This window comes from Lissotriton vulgaris, chromosome 4_1, assembly GCF_964263255.1.
Source record: "Lissotriton vulgaris chromosome 4_1, aLisVul1.2, whole genome shotgun sequence".
NCBI lineage: Eukaryota > Metazoa > Chordata > Amphibia > Caudata > Salamandridae > Lissotriton > Lissotriton vulgaris.
The window spans coordinates 1,474,411,490-1,474,432,124 of record NC_141691.1 but is presented as its reverse complement, the minus strand read 5'-3'; the positions used below and the strand labels follow the sequence as shown (position 1 = coordinate 1,474,432,124).

Below are 20,635 nucleotides of genomic sequence, written 5' to 3'. Positions count from 1 at the left end.
GTCCCCCGATCCGCCTGCCCCTTCAGGAGGACCTTCTGTCGCAGCAGCAGGGGACGGTCCTCCACCCGAACCTATCCAGCCTCCACCTCCATGCGTGGAGATTGAGCGGTGGCAGTTGAGGCCATTTAACTTGCCTCCTGAAGTCTGTGATGTGATTCTGGCAGCCAGGCGTTCCTCCACGAAATCGGTATACGCCTGTCGGTGGAACAAGTTTGTGGCATGGTGCACAGCAAAGGCTGTGGACCCTCTCTCTGCCCCTCTTTCTGTAGTTCTTCTCTTCCTTCTTTCCCTTGCCCAGCAGGGCTTTGCTCTGGGCACCATCAAGGGCTACCTTTCTGCCCTTTCGGCCTTTCGGAGGCTGCCTGATCAACCTTCTTTGTTCAAGTCCCCCATTGTAACAAGATTCTTGAAGGGCATCACACTCATGTATCCTCCTGTTCCGTTTGTGATGCCTCAGTGGGACTTGAACCTGGTTCTAACCTTCTTGATGTGTGCTCCCTTTGAGCCACTTCATTCCTGTCCTCTCCGTCTCCTGACTTTAAAGACGGCCTTCCTGGTTGCCATCACCTCTGCCAGGAGAGTGAGTGAGCTCAAGGCTCTTTCTGTCAAACCTCCTTTCTTGTCCATTCATCCAGACAAGGTGGTTCTGAGAACTAGACCTTCTTTCCTGCCCAAAGTAGTTTCTGCTTTTCACATCGGGCAGTCCATCACCCTCCCCTCCTTCTTCCCGCCTCCGCATCCTTCAAAGGATGAAGAGCGGCTCCATCGTCTGGACCCAAAACGTGCACTTTCATTTTATATGGATCGCACACGCCAGTTCCGGGTGGATGACCAACTGTTCGTGGGTGCGAAGAAGGGACGGGCGGTACATAAACGGACCATCTCTCGGTGGGTCGTTCTGTGCATCAAAGCGTGCTACTCTTTGGCTCGAAAGGAGCCTCCTGTTGGGCTGAGGGCCCATTCCACTCGGGCCACGGCGGCTACTACTGCCCTGGGCCGGGGAGTCCCCTTGCAGGACATTTGCCAGGCGGCTACGTGGGCCTCGCTGCACACTTTTGCGAGGCACTACTGCCTGGACAGTCAAGTCCGGAGGGATGGCTTCTTTGGCCGTTCGGTCCTCCAGGACTTTCTGGTGTAGGATTGTATTGGTTCGCAGACCCACCACCGGGGTTGGTATTGCTGGGGTATCTATTCTAAGGTAAGGAATCTAATACTAACCTGTTTCTTTCAGATGAACAAGTTACTTACCTTCGGTAACGATATATCTGTAAGAAACAATAGTTAGTGTTAGATTCCTTACCCCCCCACCCATCCTCCCCGTTCTGCGAACTGATACCTAGGGTTAAGGACATCCCTTTCAGGGCCATAGTTTCAAATGGCACCAATGTTGGTTCTCACATGGCTCTGCGTGTTCTGGCGCGGAAAAGCTGTGTACAAAGAACTGACGTCAGCGCGCGGAGGCGGCGTCTATATACTCCAGCGACGTCATCACGGCGCACGACGCCGACGACGGACGCGGAGCCGCAGGGGACGCCTGCAGACGACGCCAACCGACGCGCAGGGGTACTGCTACGCAAAAGTTTCCGGATCCAGACTGACGCCTGGGGATATTCTATTCTAAGGTAAGGAATCTAATACTAACTACTGTTTCTTACAGATATATCATTACCGAAGGTAAGTAACTTGTTCTTCTGGCTGCCAGGCGTACCTCCACAAAATCGGTATACGCCTGCAGGTGGGACAAATTTGTGGCATGGTGCACAGCAAAGGCTGTGGATCCCCTTTCTGCTCCTCTTTCAGAGGTTGTCCTCTTTCTTCTTTCTCTTGGCCAGCAGGGCTTTGCTCTGGGCACTCTGAAGGGCCTCCTCTGTGCCATTTCCTCCTTCTTAAGGCTCCCTGATCAGCCCTCTTTGTTCAAGTCCCCAGTTGTAAATAGGTTTTTGAAGGGCATCACTCATATGTTCCCTCCTGTTCCTTTCGTGATGCCTCAGTGGGACTTGAACCTTGTTCTGACTTATCTGATGAGCGCTCCCTTCGAGCCACTTCATAACTGTCCTCTTCGTCTCCTTACTCTTAAGACTGCATTCCTGGTTGCCGTCACCTCTGCCAGGAGAGTGAGTGAGCTCCAGGCCCTTTCTTCTCAACCTCCTGTCCTTTCTGTCCATCCGGACAAAGTTAGGTTGCGGACCCGACCCTCTTTCCTGCCCAAGGTAGTCACAGCCTTCCACATCGGGCAGTCCATCACCTTGCCCACCTTCTTTCCGCCTCCACATCCCTCAAAAGAGTAAGAGAGGCTCCACCGTCTGGACCCAAAACGTGCGCTCTCATTCCATCTGGATGGTGTAGGCGGGTGGATACCTGACTATGGTTACCCCCAACTTTTTGCCTGGTGTTTTGCTGGTTTTTCGACTTAGTTGACCTGGGACCCTGCTATTCAGGGCCCCAGGCCTACTGCTCTCTCTGTAAAATGGATTCCATGTACTCTAGGTACATAGCTAATTGGATACTGAGTCACCTTATCAGTCCCTGTATAGTGTACCTTAGGTACCCAGGGCATAGGTGTACCCACGGCCTACCAGGGGCTGCAGCATGTATTATGCCACCCCTGGCTGGCCATCTAAATCTGACACAACTGGCTGCACGACAGCTGGGGCAAGGTGGTGTTATCACCCTTTGCTTTAGATATAGTATACCTATATCTAACCCTAAAATAGACACATATATTCCTATCAGTCACTCCTATGGCAGGCCTTAACAATCCTGAAGGCAGAGTGCTTGGAATTATGTGAGATGGTGCTCTGGCATGAGCTGAGCCCGTCTGCAGCTTGCGGAACCAAGTCCTAATAGCTGTTCTATGATAACGCGTACCATATACTCTTAAGTGCATTATAATCCTCGCGGTTATTTGCTATCTTTGGTATCGCTTTATCAAAACATGTCGAGTAAGGTGTCATACTAATTGGAATACTAACCCCTCGCCAATTCTGGTGACGGGGTTAGCATTCCACCCTTCTAGAGGGACACAACATGTATGTAACTGTGAACCCCGGTTAAAGTTAACTTGAGCCTCAGCATCACAAAATGGATGCTGCCACCACAGAGACAAGTCTGACCTCCTGCTGCTGGGAGTCCTCCCAGCGAGGGGAGCTTGGACAAAGGGTTTCCTGTCAGGGGCGGTGCTAGCACCATCCCAGACAGGGTTTTGTGTATCCTAGGTAGGCAGGGCTGAATAGGAAGGTGACTGCAAGTGGCACCCCCGTGCTCACTGTGCATCTGCCAGTTTGAACCGGTTCCAGGGGCACACCAGCCCCTGAGCTGGGGAAAGTCCGGCATGGGAGAGGGGTGTAACCACCCCCCTTCCTGGTCCCACCCATGGGCAGGACCTAGTCCCGTACCAGCCCCTTTCTTTAGAATAAAGGTGGGAGCGGGGACCCTTCCAAATTAGATCATCTTTGAATCCTGAAACTACTTTCTACGAAAGGAACTCAAGACTTCTTCCTAAGATTTCTCCCTTGTGACTAAGGAGTAGTCCCCCTGCAGCAGCAGGCACCAACTAAGTGACTTGCGGTTTGCTAAGACGTCCTTCCTCCAGGAACCAGACCGACCAGCATGACGAGACCCGGACTCCCTGCCCTCTCTGACCTCTACCTGCCTCTACAGCACAGCTGAGAACCGTGGGTGCGACGAGACCAGTGGACCCGGCGACCATCAGAACCAGCACGACACTGACCCAGCATGACTGCTGAGGGACCCTCGAGTGGGTGCATTGGGGTAAGAGAAGCCCCAACCCCAAGCAGCACGAGCACCGAAGACCAGCCCCCCAGCATCCACCAGATCTGCGTGGGGCCCTTTTGCTTCTGTGTCGCTTGCCACGTTGTCCGGTCACTTGCCCGTTGGCTAGTGACCCTCTTGACGACGTCCTACGTTTGTTTCACCGCTGGTCTAGCTCCTCTAGACTGGCCCAAGTCTCCTCCTGAAGGGGACCTTCCTCGGACCCTCCTGGTCCACCACAGACGCCATTTTGTGTCGCCACGTGGGCTTGCCGTAGCCAAGGCTTGTTGCCTCCTTCACCGGATCCAGCATCGCCACCAGCAGACATCCGACGTGGGACAGCTCGCAGACCTCCAGCCTGGTCGACATCAGCGCCCCTGGTCCGTGCAGCAGCAGAATCCAGTGTCACCTCTTCGCCTGGCTGAGTGACCTTGTCCGGTGCCATACTGGTGCCCACCTAATCACTGGCTAGTGATTCAGAACTTGGTCCCCTCTGCTTACAGGTACTCTTCTTCAGCTGATCCAGTCCTTGGATCAGCCCGGAACATCTTCACTGGTCGCCTGCCAGCAACTTCCACTTCAGGCTCCTGGTTCGTCAACGAGGATTCCCGACGACACTTGAACCCTATGCAGCCGCAGCCCCTGGGCTAGGTAAACCGAGTACCCCGGTGCTCCAGCGTAGACCAACTCTCTAAGTGTCTAGATCCACTTTTGTTTTTGACCTACCTAGTCGGGTTCGCCCGAGAACACTAACTTTTGCATTTACTAGTATCCATAGACTTTGTCCCGCATTACGCGTGAGAGTTCCCACTCTGCACATGGCGTTCCTAGACCTCCTGCTTCTAATCCAAGGGTTCAGCATTGTAGGCCTAGCGATTCCAAAGTCTCTGAGAGTAGTACTTACCTGCTAGTAATTTCGCATTCCACTTTTGTAGTATATGGTTTTCCGTGCCCCTCGGGCATTTGCGTAATTTGTGCGACTTTCAGTATTTCTTTAAGAGCTTTGTATTGTGCTTAGCGCCCTGTCCTCATAAAGAGTCCAGGGCTGTTGTGTTATAAATAAATATCCTTTTATTTTCATAACAACTTGTGTGGTGCCCTTTCACTTGGTGTTCAAGGGGTATATGTGATGGTATAACAGCTGGCTTAACACGCCCTCTAGAGTTTAGCCTAAAGACTGCTCTTGTCCATGCTACTAGGATAGCTGGTCTATAAGGTTGACTTACAATCAATCATCAATAAGGGTCGTTTGGACTGATGCATAGTGATCACTGGAATAGTGAGCACTGCATATCAGGCCAACTTCTCACAGATGGCACACGCCAGTTCCGGGTGGATGACCAACTCTTTGTTGGTTACGTGGGCGCTAAGATGGGTCGGGCGGTGCACAAGCGGACCATTTCTCAATGGGCCGTCTTGTGCATCAAGGCTTGTTAATCTCTGGCTAGAAAGGAGCCTCCTGTGGGGCTATGTGCCCATTCCACTCGGGCCACGGCAGCTACTACTGCCCTGGGTCGGGGAGTGCTCTTGCAGGACATCTGTCAGGCAGCTACGTGGACCTTGCTGCACACGTTCACAAGACACTACTACCTGGACAGCGAACTCCGGAGAGATGGCTTTTTCGGCCGTTCCGTTCTCCAGGACTTTCTGGTGTGATCATTGGTTCGCAGACCCTCCACCGGGGTTGGTATTGCTGGGGTATCTATTTTAAGGTAAGGAATCTAATACTAACCTGTTTCTTTCAGATGCACAAGTTACTTACCTTCGGTAACGATATATCTGTAAGAAACAGTAGTTAGTATTAGATTCTTTCCGCCCCACCCATCCTCCCCGTTCTGCGAACCGATATCTAGGGTTAAGGTCATCCCTTTTCAGGGCCCTAGTTTCTTGGCACCAGTGTTGGTTTTTATCAAGGCTCTGCATTTCTGAATCGTAAAAGCTGTGTATAAGAACTGACGTCAGCGGGCGAGGGTGGCGTCTAAGTACTCCGCCGACGTCATCCCGACACGGACGCGGAGCGGCAGACGACGCCTACCGACGCGTAAGGGTACTGCTACGCGAAAGTTTCCGGATCCAGTCTGACGCCTGGGAATATTCTAAGATATGGAATCTAATACTAACTACTGTTTCATACAGATATATCATTACCGAAGGTAAGTAACTTGTGCTTTAAGTACAATTCTAGTTATACTCTTTCTAGTGATAATCCTGATCAATGTATCATAAATATATATAGAAAATCATTAACATTTCATCTTCAAAGACTAAAACTACTTTCTCCAAAGAAAGCAGTTTCTTCAAACTCGCACCTCATTCACATAACTCACAATCATATCACTGACACCTACTTCACACATTCATAAGCACCCCAGTACATCACTGCATGCACAGATGGAAAATACACGGGGTGAAAACATCAACCCTCAATTGCTGTGCTGGTAGCTGGGGAGGCACACTATCTGGTCGACGTACGTTTCAATGACCATAACAAATTATCTCCATCTTCATCAGTACCTTTCAGTTCTTGGTTTTCATATGGGTGGAACGTAGGGGATCTAAAAACGCAATATTTGTGGCGAAAAAAGGGGATTTCATCATTTGACAGACCCGGGAGCTCTCTTACATTGTTCCATGTATATACTATTAAAATTTGAATACTTTTCACCCATTAGTGTCAGCGAGACCATCACCAGTGTTTCTAAAGAATCGCGAGCGTGCCCTCATGTCACACACAGGTGGAGTAGAGAGAAAAGTATTGTGCTACAAGTGTGAAACCTCGTCCTGTCTGCTAATCACCAGACGGAGAGGACCATGATCAAGTTATACGCTTACCCAAAGCCCCTCTCTTTCGGTACCACTATCATCTATTCAGGGTCAGGTGAATACACTGAGCCGTGATATACCAAAAGAGTGATCAAAAAGAAAGAAAAAGAAGAAAAAGGAGAGAAGTAGAGTGAGATAGGCTCCTGTCACTTACAGGCAAACGATATTTATTTAAATACCTGTTGTCACTGATCCTGTGTGTTTACAATACTGCGCTTCAGCCGAGTGTAGATAGGGAATAATGGCAAAACTTGCGACAGTGCTTTACTCAGGAAGTATATATCTGGAATCTACACATATAACAGAATGAGATGAAAAAGCTGTTATTTGACTAGCTAGTTATATAGTCTTAGTGTATAAGACCTGTTATGATCTTAGTTACCATGTATAAAGTTCTCAAGGCGACAATACAGCAGGGTGATGTGTGAGCCTGTGCTTCTTGGAGCTTGAAGATCTTCAGGTTGGAGAATCAATAAGCATTGGCAATGGCAGACACACAGTGCACAGGGACACAGTTCCAGCAGCTCCACGAGGGATTGGATTCTTCCAAATTGCATAGAAAACTGGTCAGTCCTCGAAGAACCACCAAATAATGACCTGTGTTGTAGAACCTTGAATAGTCTGTAGGATAGCAGGATCCAAAGACTGGCTGTCAACATTGAGGTGCCTTTGGTCACAGTGGAGTGACTCATTCAATCTGGGCACCACTCTGGGGAAGGTGTTCGACAGGGGAGTTAGGTTCATCAGCATGAGGGCAGAACAGTGTCTGGGGTTTGCTGCAGCACTGGTTTACACACAGGCCCTGTGTAGGTAAACATGGGGAGTGTTCTCTAAGGAGCCCACCAGTGCATTGCATCATATAACTAACACTGGAATCGGTGTAGTTGCGTGATTCCAACATGTTTGTTACCAAACATGACCAAGTTTGATGAAGCCATTATGTAGTTGGACATCTCGAGTTTGCCTGTGTACATTATATACCTTTAAATGGCTTCCCCGTACTTACAAAGCCTGGAGAATGGAGTCTGGGTTTTGTAGGGATGTCTATGCACATGCAGGAGCACCCTCACACTTATAACCATGCACCCTGAAGGGCCTACCTTAGGGGTGATTTAAAGGTTTTAAGTACAGTGACTGGGATATAAGGTACACCTTATATCTGAAGTGAAAGGTGCATGCACCATTTCACGCAGGCTGCAATGACAAACCTGCAGACACGGTTTGTATGGGCACCCATGGATGGCATAATACATGCTGCAGCACATGGGAGACCGCTGGTGTACCAGTGTCTTGTGTATCTTACTACCATATACTCTCTCCTCAAAATTGACTCGTAAGTACTTTGTACACCCCACAATTGGCAGTCTGGTGTACCCCTGTAAGTCACAGGGGTACACCAGATTGCCAATTGTGGGGTGTACAAAGTACTTACCAGTCAATTTAGAGGAGAGAGAGCACAGACACTGGGGTCCTGGTTAGCAGGATCCCAGTGTTCTCCAGTCAAAACAAAACAACACCAGGCATAAAAGTGGAGGTAACCATGTCAGAAAGATCATACTTCCCTGCATACAGTACTAAATTATATGATACATTTTAAAAAGGTCATACTAAAGCAGTTTAATTATGTCTTGCCCGGAACCTGAGAAATCCTTAAAATGACACTGATTTTGAGAGTCAACATTAGAGGTAATGTTAGGCACAGTAGGAAACGAGTACAGATACAGAAAAAGACATAGGTCAAATGTAGAGAAAGTTCCGTTTCCCAGGAGGGCCCTTGGAAGGTGGGAGCTCTGGGCAGTGTCCCACTTTTGCCCATGCCTTAAAATATCTATGCAACATCTTTTTGGACTTACAAGATCCAGTGGTCTTGATACCTCTCCAGACAATGGCCTTTCTTCCTCTTATTCAGCAACCGAGTAATCTGCCTCCTTTGCTACAGTAATTAGGAGAGCAGCAGAAGTTTTAGACATACGCTTACTTATCTACAGAACTCAAGACAACAGTCCTTAACCTAGCGCAAACAAGTCAAGAACCTCTTCTGCCCATTAATGAGGCTTTCTCAAATGTGCTGATGGGCACCTACCTAACCCAGGTTCTTGTGTACTTCTTAAAAGTGGCATTCCTGCATAATGTAGTCACACCATTTCACATAGAATCTGTGGTTAGAGAGAGTCTCTACCGGAAAAGGCGTTACTAACAGGAGGTAACTTGTTCATCTAGCTTGCTTCCTGACCTACCTACCTACAGTGAACATATACTTCTCTATACTGTGAGAACGAGAAAACAGCAGGCTGTTTCAGGGAAAATGGAGTGCCCTCAATTAGTAAAACTGGTACTCACTTTTTTTCCAGAGGGGTTTTGAGGTCTCATGTTTTCTCAAGGCTTGTCATCCTGAATGCTGAAAGTATTGACTGGGGGCTTCTAACAGAACTTTATGTATTATAAAATGAACCCCATTGCCGCCATTACCGGCGCACCCCAGGGCCACGCCCCTTTCTTGAGGCCACGCCCACCGCCCCTGATTATTTAAAGACGCTGAATGCTAGCGCCATTTGGATAACTGTACCTCCTGAGGCGGATGCCGGGAGCTTTACTGCTAAAACTTTTAAAACTTTGAGTGTCACCATTTTGTGTGTTGTTCTTAAACTTTCACCCTACCTGCAAGCACGCTCCTGCCAAAACACGAGCAGCGGACCTTAGCGCTGCTGAGGTACGTAAACAAACCGCATTGCCGCCATTACCGGCGAGCCCCAGGGCCACGCCCCTTTCTTGAGGCCACGCCCTCTCTTGTTATCACTCAACATCCATAAATTATGTGCCTCTTTCGAACGCGCAGCGGGCGAGCGCAGCGGGCGCGCCTATGGCAAGCCCGTCTGCGCCCGTCCCCGCCTGCTCCGTGCCAAGGGCCAGTCATGCTGTTAGTGCTCTCCCCGCACACAGGCTAATCTGGACCAAATCTCAGCTGCTAGACTTAGGTAAGATAACCTGCATTCCCCCCACACCATGTGATCTTGCCCAGTCCACCCCCTCTATGTTTAAATGTCATAACTGCTCATTTGCATTCTCCCCACATTCAAACTGTTCCTATAATACTGCAATTAGCATGCCCCCACCCTTGAAAACGTACTCTATGGGATTGCTTAAGTGTTGATCTTTACCATGTCATGCCAGTGATATTTGGTTGTTAATGTCTACCTCGTCCTGGGACTTATTGTTTCTTACGGAGACATGGATCAAAGACTCCTCCAACCCAGACATCTCCCTTGCCCTACGCACTGATTATCGATTTACAGGAATTAGCCGTGAGGGGTCAAAAAAGGGTGGAGTAATTGCAATAATCCTAAAGACCCACCTGACAATCACGTCGAGGAAAATTACTAATATAAAGCCCTTAGAGGCATTATATTTCTCAGTCTCGGACTCTTCCACAGCAATCTTTTCAGGAATCTTGGTCTACATCCCCCCTAATACCCCTCAATCTGCCATCTCGGATCTATTGGCAATTATTGCAGACCTGTCTATTAAACATCCTCACTTTACGGTACTAGGAGACTTCAACCACCATATGGATGTAAGTAGCTGCAATTGCGCTACTTTTCTCCTAGACTCTATGCAAAATATTAATCTGACTCAAGGGGTAAGGGGTCCTACACATGTTGCAGGACACACCCTAGACCTTATTTTTTCCAACTGCCCTAAACTAAAAATCCTTCCATCCACTCCTCTGACATGGTCTGATCATTTTTTGATCCCATTCGAGGTAGCTCTACCTCCATCTATTAAAAGGGAATCTGCCATCAGAACGCAAGGCAGAAAATGGCACAAAATTTCCTGTACTGCCCTTGAGCAAGTATATAATAATAATGTTAATTCTTCCCCTAACAATCTCAATGAAGCGGTCCTCACATTCAGCAATGATCTCACAACTGCCATTGACAAAGTCGCCCCGTTACAGACACTCATCTCCCGTACACAAAAACCAACAGCTCCGTGGTTTACCTTGGTACTAAGAGAAAAGAGAAGCCAATGCAAAAAGTTGGAGCGACAATGGCGTCGAACATATGACCCCGCGTCCAAATCACTCTATAGGCAGGCCCTCAAGGAGTTTCACAAACTTAAACGTAACTCTATGAGCGTCTTTTTTGCAGAAACCATTGCCAATGCAAAAAATTCAACTAAAGCCCTCTTTAACATTGTTAAAGAATTCACCAACCCCATCGCTCTATCTGCAGCTGCTTCTCCTTCCCAAGCATTCAGCGAAGATTTATCTGAGTTCTTCGCTAACAAAATTGCCAACATCACGGCAACTATTCTTCAAAACGGAACAGAAAGTACTGAAGTCCCTATCACCCCCTGCACGAATGCTTTCACTACTTTTAAACCACTTACCAAGGAAAACGCACTGAATCTATTTTTAAAATGCAAATCGGGCTCTCCTTTGGATCCAGCCCCGGCCCGGGTAATGAATGTAATTGCCCCATTAATTATCAATCCCCTACTTGAAATTTGGAACTCTTCCTTATCTTCAGGAATAGTTCCCTCCACATGGAAACATGCAATGCTAATCCCCATCCAAAAAAAACAGGTATTGATCCATCCTGCCTAAGCAATTACCGACCTATCTCACTTCTATCCAAGCCAGCCAAAGTACTGGAGAAGGCAGTACAAGAGCAGCTCTCCAACTATTTGGAATCAAACTCACTGCGCCATGACTCCCAATCAGGGTTTAGACCGAACTTAAGCACTGAGTCAGCCCTATTTGAGGTTTCTGAGTCAATCCGGGAATGCACGGATAGGGGAGAGGAGGCCATGTTGGTTCTCCTCGACCTATCCGCTGCATTTGACACTATCTCCCATGATTTGCTGCTCACTCGCTTGCAAGAGGTAGGCGTCGGCGGTACGCCTCTTGCTTGGATGAAATCTTTCCTTGCAGATAGATTTCAACAGATGATGCTGGACCCTTTTTATTCTACTAAGAAACCATTGATCTGGGGAGTTCCACAGGGCTCCGCCCTTAGCCCGCTTTTATTTAATGTGTACTTAAAACCATTGGCGAAAGTGGTAGATTCCTGGGGCGTCAGAGTAAATTTTTACGCCGACGATACCCAGTTGGTGTTTTCCTTTAAGGACCACTCTGAACAATCATTTTACAACTTCCGTCATTGCATGGTGCATATCGCTGCATGGATGTCTTCCAATAATTTAAAACTCAATACAGACAAGACGGAAGTTCTTTTTTTTAATCAGAAATCCCCCATTTCTTCCAGTCTATGGTGGCCGACCAAACTAAACCCCCCCACCGGTACCAGTCCAATCTGCCCGTAACCTAGGTTTTCAATTCTATACCGCCCTCTCATGCAAGACACAAATCAAAAAAGTTACCTCATCCTGCTTCGGAAAACTCCGGATGATAAAAAAAATCCTCCTGCCATTGGACTCACGCAAGACAGTGGTCCATGCCCTCCTCACCGCTCATTTAGACTACGCTAATAGTCTTTATGTTGGAGCTGCAACATTCCTTACCGTCATTCTATCTCACCCCACCTTATCAAACTTCACTGGCTCCCAGTGAGACTCCGCATCCAATTTAAATCTTTAATCCTTGCTTTTCGAGCACTTAATGATCGTGGCCCCATCTACTTGAGACGTAGAATGAAGCTCTCACAAGCATCGAGAAATCTTAGATCAAACCATCTCCGCCTTATGATCTGCCCCCGCTTTCGCTTTGCACGAACAGGAGGAAGGGCCTTTGCAGTAACCACCTCCAGACTGTGGAATCATCTGCCCATGGAACTGAGATTCCTGACATCAGAACCTCTATTTCGAAAAAAAACTCAAGACCTGGCTCTTGTCCCTAATTTAATTCCCCTCCCTTCCTGCATCCCTCTGAAGCCTTGGAGTTACGGTTTTCAGCGCCGGGACACCTCCGTTGGAGGTAGCTGTGCGCTCTACAAACTACTAAATAAATAAATGAAGATCGCCCTTATATACATACATTTTTTCTGCAACGCATAACTTCAAGAAAGAGTCCTTTAAAGTATTCCTTTTGCAGATTACACTTGTTTACGCGTAAAGGCCAGTTTGTTGTGTTGAATAAAGCTTGATGCTATTGCCAATACTCCTACTCCAGCCTCTCATTGTAATGATTATTTTAGTGTGTGATACAAGCACATTTATAATTCATAGTATTTGTTGCTACTTTTTTGCAGGACATGAGTTATCAACACGAAGAACTCCTAAACCTTGATTCAGCAAATGTGAGTACTAGCTGCCTAGCTAGTCTTCAACAGCCAATGGGTATATTGCTACTTGAAAAAGCTTTGCTCCATTGCACCTCACCAGAAGAACCTCCAGCCAAGAAAATGCGTAAAAGGGCTGAATTCCCACCAGATGTTGTCAGATGGATTGAGCTGGCCAAGTAAGTTTAGTGTGAAGACACACTCTGTGCAGGGCCTATCATGTCTCAAGTGTGCTTTTCAATGCAACTTTCCAATTATTACATCAGAGAGTAAAACATCACACACACAGACCAACAAAGTAAAGAAAAATGGCACAAAACCACCACCACCATGCTTTGTTTAACTATAACTGCAGGATAACCGGCCTGTTGCTGCCCTAGAAGAGGTGTAAGCAACTGTTTAAAGTACTTGGGCATGCACCTCTAACAGACAATAAAAAAAGTTAAACCGGTTCCCACAAGGTCCTGTCACTGGGGGGACTTGTAAAAAAAGATTCCTGTATTAGTAGGTCTTGAGAATACACTCTCCCTCATAAGTTGTCTACACTCAGTATAAGTATTCATAGCTGATCTAAAATAGGATGCAACTCCTTCTTATCGAGATTTCATGATTAGATGTATGGAAAAAAGACATTCTTTATTGTATGACCCTCACCCCCTGTAATAGTGCAATGCTTCATCATCCGGTCTACCACTTGGCCCCTAAAAGCAGAGGTGGGCTCAACTGTATTTCAGGGAGCAATTACAAGAGCCTACCGGGGAGTCAAAAGATAAAAATGCCTCTTGAGTGTCAAGGGTATCCCTTGATTAGTGACCCTCAATAGTATGATAAAAAAGGAGGGATATCTAGGTTTATTATGTCCTATGACCCTCACTTATATTGTCAACATGTTTCAACTCTTCTGCTGGCCTACACAAAAACCTGGACTTTCATCAGGAGTTTTGGTATGCCCTGAATTTGAGCAATGGCTAATTTATCTGCAGATCACATGCACAATTAGTATCATACATAGCATATGAAGACCTGCCTGACAGTGCTTGTTGGCAAAGTAATCAGTGTCTACTTAGGTCTCTATCAAAGCTTATTAGGCATATCCCCGCAGTCACACAGTCGAAAAGGGTTCCATGCACTGTCTCACTTATTTGAGGCCTGCTCACTCCTGGCTCTGTCTGCACCTCTAACACCAGACTCACAAACTCAGATCATAAAGCAAACAGATACTAACCAACACACAATATCCAAACATAAGATATCAGGATCACACATACTCCGAACTCTGATTAAAGCCCCAGAATAACATGCATAGACACTTCCAGAAAACCAACAGCTTCCCAGGGCCATATTAGTGGCAGATGGTTGCTATGCAACTGTCAATTACATAGCATATCATTATTTGCTAGTAATCATTAATGAATTGCAATGTAATAATGTTCATAACCTTCATGTTAAATTGAACACTGCCACTAAGCCATATTAATGGCATATTGTACACTGTACAGACACAGCATAACTGTGCATTTGGCTAAAGTATTTGCCAACTCCAAAATTTACCTCAGTGTGCCAGAGATTAAAATGACAGGATTCAAACTGTGCCACACCTGAAGGAACTAGATGTTGGTCAAGGACCCACATAATGTGTTACTTTGATGCTTGGGTTCCAGTCACTATGCTAAGCTGTGCCATAATGCACCCTCATGCACCCAAAGGTAAAGTCTGGATCAGGAGATTAAACTCTACCCCGCTGAACATAAGAAGGTACTGTGAAAAACCTAAACACCATATTTTGACTGTGGGGCCGCTCCCAGTCTGATTTAAGAAACTGGCCTCACGCAAAGTCCTGTTCCTGCTGAGAATCTTCCAGTAAGTCGAAGTCTATGATGCCTCATAAATGCAAGAAAGCTAAGCTGTTTCTGAGCCCATCTCACCACTCGAAATCTGTCGAGAAGGCAGAAGGGCATCAATCGAAAAGGTCATATCTCAAAATCGTCTTTTGACTCTTATCTGGTCCCCAGCTTGTCCCATCATGCCCGGAATACCAGCTCCCTCTAGCACACCTTTGGGCCCCATAGAGCTGCAAGGGGTCCAGTTGGATTATACTGACCTTGTTTGAACCGTCCTGGACCTGTAATCACACTTTTTCAGCCTTCCACCTCAACCCCTGGCTCCATTCCGACAAAGCATCATATATCTGAAATTCTGGTGGTACAGGTATCTGCAAGTAAAGGTACTCCTAATTCCATTTTGGCCCACCTTCTGGATATGGAGTTGAAACTTATTAATTCTTTTGGAAAGAGAATGTTTTTTTTTTTTTTTTTTTTTTTTTTTAAACCTTTATTAACAAATGCACAATACACAGCGTCTGCCTACAACCCCGCAGGGCCGGCCGCTATGACAAAAACTGGCTGAGCATAAAGTGCAATACGAGGCAGTACGTTGCTGAAGCAATCTTTCACATCAACATTATCGGCAAGAGCGTGATATCATACAAATAGGATAAGAAAGGTTTAATTTTATGTTTTTGTCGAAATGAACACAAACAAACAAACACATGGTATCATAGTGGCAAGGGTTGCTGGAGGTGGGAGGGGGGGAATGGATGTAGGAGAAAAAACGAGGGTGAGGGGGGGGTGGCGCGCATAAGAGAGCAAAGCATGTGGTAAGTAGAGGAGAGGAACGTAAATCACGGAGAGGAGGGGAGAGGGACTTCGTAGTCAAGTGGAGGAGAACAGATGTCTCCACGGTAAGTATTCCAGGGAGCCCAAACTCTGGACCACTTCCCTGGGCGCCCCCGGGCTTCATATACCGTCTTCTCTCGAAACATGGACCAGTCCATGTTCTCTTTCCAGGCACTGAGCACTGGCGGTCTCGGGGAGCCCCAGAGCTGTGCGATATCCCTCTTCGCAATCATATTGCCTAGGGTGACCCAAAGTGTCTGGGCAGCAGTGCAGTCAGTCGGTTCCCACACATTCAACAGACAACGACGCGCCTCAGGAAGCAATGGGACCCCCGTGACACGACTCATAACATCATGCACCCTCGACCAATACGCTACAATCACTGGACATTCCCACAAAACATGAAGAAAAGTACCATCCATCCCACACCCACGCTTACAGCGTCCGTCAGCAACCAGACCCATTCGCACCAGACGCGTTCCAGTAAGATACACGCGATGAAGGATTTTCAATTGGACAAAGCGAAGTCGTGCCGGAATAGCCACCTCCTTAGGGGAGGACACAGCGGACTGCCAGTCCTCGTCGTCCAATTCAAGTCCGTCAGCAGTCCAGGCAGCCCGGAGCTTCTCGAGCTGGTCAGCTCTGCTATGAATGAGCTTCTTATAAATTAAGGAGATGGTACTGTCAGGGACATGGCCATCTAGAACTCGATCCTCCAGAGGGGAGGACTGCGGAACGTCCGTACCGGAGGGGAAGACCGAAGACAAGGCATGTCTCACCTGCATATACCGGAAGTGCTCCCTATCATCGAGCCGGTATTCCAGCTTTAGTGATTCAAAGGACTTAACCGCGCCACGTGTCCAAAGGTCTCCCACAGTACTAATCCCGATCATGTCCCATTTCTCAAACCCTTTCGTCTTCCACAGGTTGCCCAGTCGCTCCGAGTCATACAGTGGCGTCATACGTGTCAGTCTACCACCCCAGCCCGTGGCCACCGTAGCATCTCGCCATGCCCGCACTGCACATTTCGTTGGGCCCGTAAGGAGTCGAAAGGGTGCCTTAGAGTATAGCGCCCTATTAAAGTTGCCGCCAGGCAACAACAGTTTATCTAGAGCAAAGGCAGGGGCTGGCTCCGGAGAATATGTCGCATGGTTGATGGCGCTCAGGTGCGAGGCCCAGTAGTACCGTCTAATATCCGGCAGCGCAATACCTCCGTCGTACCAGGAGAGCGTGAGCTTAGATAAGGCAATGCGGGCACGGCCATCCCAGATAAGTTGCCGCTGTAAACTTTCGACTTCATGGAAATAGCGAGCAGGAACGGGGTCAAAGAAATTTTGCAGGGCATAGAGGAAGCGGGGAAGCGACATCATCTTAAAGAGCGCCGCCCGGCCCAATGGAGATAAGGGCAGATCGCGCCATCGCCGAACATCCTGCTTCAGTCTGCGGAGCGGAGCATACAAGTTCCGCTCATAGCGGACCGAGGAGATCATGGATACATGGACCCCCAGATACTTAAAACCGTCAGTCGCTACCAGAATGGGAAATCTACGGGGGAGAGGCGGTAGAGTACCAGCTATGGCGTAGACACAGGACTTGGTCCAGTTAATGACCAGTCCCGAGTTCTTACCGAAGGACGTGAGGACGTCGAAGAGGACATTGAGTGACTTCTGAGGGGAAGTAAGATAAAGGAGGATGTCATCCGCATACAAGGAGACACGATCCTCGAGGTCAGGGGACCATCGGATCCCTTTGATCGAGGGTTCCCACCGGAGCCACGCGGCAAGAGGTTCGAGTGCCAAAGCGAACAAAAGCGGAGAAAGGGGACATCCTTGTCGTGTGCCGCGGCCCAAAGGAAAGGGGTCCGAGCACCTCCCATTCACCGCAACCTGAGCTAGCGGCTGTTCATAAAGAAGCTTGACCCATGCGATGAAGTTGGGGCCAAAGCCAAATTTGGCGAGGGCTGCCCATAGGTAGGGCCATTCAATGGTGTCAAATGCCATCGTGGCGTCAAGGGAGGCGATCACTGCTGGCTCGGCGAGAATAGAAGCTCTCGCGAGGACACTGTGGAGCCTACGCAAATTAAGAGCAGTATTCCTGTGAGGGATGAAACCGGATTGATCCGGATGGATCAAATCACAAATGACCGCAAGCATCCGATTGGCCAGCACCTTAGCAAGGATTTTGGGTTCCGCATTAAGGAGGGAGATGGGGCGGTACGAGGCACAACGGTCACGAGGTTTGCCATCCTTATAAATGACCACTATGGTAGCAAGGCGCTGCTCAAGGGGGAGGCATCCAGCCTCGACCGCCTCGAGAAACATGTGACGCAGGTGGGCGGCCATCTTGTCGGGACAAAGTTTGTAGAGTTCAATGGGGAGTCCGTTAGGGCCCATTGCCTTACCCGAGCGAAGGGAACGGATTGCGAGGGCAATCTCGTCGACAGTAAAGGGGGCTTCCAGAGCAAGGTAGTCCGCCTCAGACACAGTAGGCAGAGCAATGTCACGCAGGAGGAACCTGGAGTCGGCCTCATCTCGATCACTAACAGGCGTATAAACCATACGAAAGTGGTCAACAAAGCACTCAACAACCTCACCCGGATCCGAGACAGTCACACCAGAATCACGAACAATGGAGGGAACAACACGACTCGCACGCTCAGTCTTGTCCAGCCACGCAAGAAGCTTGCTAGCCTTGTCACCCACATCATACAGTCGACCAAGTTGATTTGATCGCATCAATTTAGCAGCATCCGTGACACAGGCCTTATAATCTGCTTGTTTCAATTCCAATTCATGCAACAGTGCAGGCGTGTCATTCCCACCCAACTCACTTTCAAGCGCAGTGATTTCAGTTTCAAGAGCCACAACAGCCTCCCTCTTGACCCTACGCTCAGTGGCAATGAGTGACAGGGCGGAACCCCGAATAACCGTCTTGAAGGCCTCCCAGAGAACAGTGGGGGAAGTGACAGAGCCCAGATTCTCAGAAAAATAGCAATCTATTGCCTTAATCAGGTCTGAACGGAGCCGGGGGTTTTTAAGATGCCAGGGAGGGAGCGGGGGAACTCTGTTACCATGCAAACCACCCACAGAAATCGTGATCAGCAGGGGGGAGTGGTCCGAGATACCCCGGGGGAGATGTTGAATCTCACGAACAGTGGACAAAGTGGAGGCTAACATAAGAAAGTAATCAATACGGGAGAGGCTGCCGTGCGCGCCGGAGTGAAAAGTGTATTGGTGGAGCGCGGGATGTAGTGAGCGCCAGACATCTACTAAGCCAAAGGTGTCAGCCATTTCACTGAGCCACATCTGGGACTGTGGCAATACTCTAGGGGGTAGTCGGTCGCAGTCGCCGGACATGACAGAATTGAAGTTCCCGCCCAAGACCAACAAGCCGTCTGGCAGCCCAAGAAGAGTCCTGCCTAAATCAGCATAAGTGGTAGCCTGCAGTCCCGGGGGGATATAGACAACAACAAACACGACCTGTTTACCCTCCCACCTCCCCGAAACAGCAGCATACCGCCCACGCCCATCAAGGATAACATCATCAATAGCTAGAGCAAGGGAAGACTTTACCATAATACCCACACCCCGGGAACCCGAGGTGAAACCCGCATGTGCAACCAGTCGATAACCCCGGCGGTCTAGGGCCTTGCAAGCATTACCAATCAAGTGGGTCTCCTGAAGGAACACGACATCAGGGGCGTGGCGCCTCAAAAATTGCAGTACAATGCCCCGCTTAATCCTGTCACCCAAACCATTTACGTTCCAAGAAAGAATCCGCATTTCACCCCCCCCCATTACGGCAAAAACATTCCACACCCACCCCCCAGCAGAACCCACTATAAACAATCATTGCAAGATATGAAATACCATGAAACAAAGAACAGAACAAATTGAACGAGACACAAAACAGTCCCCAAACACCGACCCCAGAACCCAAACCCGTTACAACACCCCCCTCCCTGCACCCCTGCTGACTAAAAAGCCACCCCCAACTGCAGTGTGCCTGTCGCCCCATACTTCTACACAAAGAACCCCCCGAGGAGGAAGGGAGAAATCACCCGTTACCACACCGCCACGGGCAGAGTCATTAGGGAATAAGTCAATATGTACAGTACGTTGCATAGTCTCAATCGGAACCTCCAGGGCATCTGTTACTCCTGGGTCGCTGCACCACCTTCCGCACCACCAGGGCCTCCGCTCCCAAAGTCATCTGCCGGCAACGAGTCCAACCAGTCGGCTGCACGTTCAGGTTGATCAAAGAAATAGGCACGTTCCCGATATTCAATCCGGAGCCGGGCCGGAAACAGCATGGCATATTTCAGTCCCCGGTCCCTTAGGCGACGCTTCACTCCGAGGAAACCTGATCTTTGCCGCTGCACTTGAGGAGTGAAATCGGGATATATGGAGACAGAGTTATTGTCATACTTCAGGGGACCATGTTTACGGGCGGCCTGGAGGATAGCATCCCTGTCCCGGTAATGAAAAAGCTTGGCGATGATAGGCCTCGGCGGGTTCCCCGGCTTCACTTGACCTCCGGGGAAACGATAGGCGCGCTCCACGGCAAAGAACTTACTCAGTCCTGCCGGAGCCAGTTGGGCGACTATTAGTTCCTCGACCAGAAGATCGGTCGCTACCGAACCATCGCCTTCCGGAACTCCGACAAGGCGTATGTTGTTCCGCCTGGCCCTGTTATCATAGTCCTCCATCCGCTTGAGCAGTAAGTCGTGCGATGCGCGCAGATTGCCAATTTCGGATTGCGCCTCAGCCATGTCGTTCACCAGGCTCGACGTTTTAAGATCCAGTGCCTTCACCCGCTCATTTGTTTTGGCCAGGTCGGCTCGAATCAGAGTTACATCCACCGCCACCGTGTCTATTTTGGTCACTACGGCTTCAAATTGTTGGCCCATGTCGGCCTTGAGTCCAGTGATGGCAGCCATTAGGTCTTGAAGCGACACTTCCGACGTAGACGATGTGTCCGTTTGAAGTCCTTCAGCACCCATGCATACGGCCCCGGGGGAGCCTCTCGGCTGGGTATAGCGTTCGATCATGTTCGTCTGGATCGATCCCCCCCCGGGTCGCAGCCTTCCGGCGTCTTTCGGCCTCCACTTTCGTCGCCATCTCGCAT

The 20,635-nt window shown here is 48.8% G+C and overlaps 1 protein-coding gene across 1 annotated transcript in view; it reads left to right on the top strand.

Annotated features, from left to right (window-relative positions):
* Positions 1-20,635, top strand: part of PRKDC (protein kinase, DNA-activated, catalytic subunit) — a 2,818,033-nt gene that overhangs the window by 1,818,333 nt on the left and 979,065 nt on the right. The window contains exon 63 of the mRNA XM_086965729.1: positions 12,804-13,012. Coding sequence (XP_086821855.1) covers positions 12,804-13,012 — 209 coding nt within the window. The remainder of the gene's footprint in view (positions 1-12,803; positions 13,013-20,635) is intronic.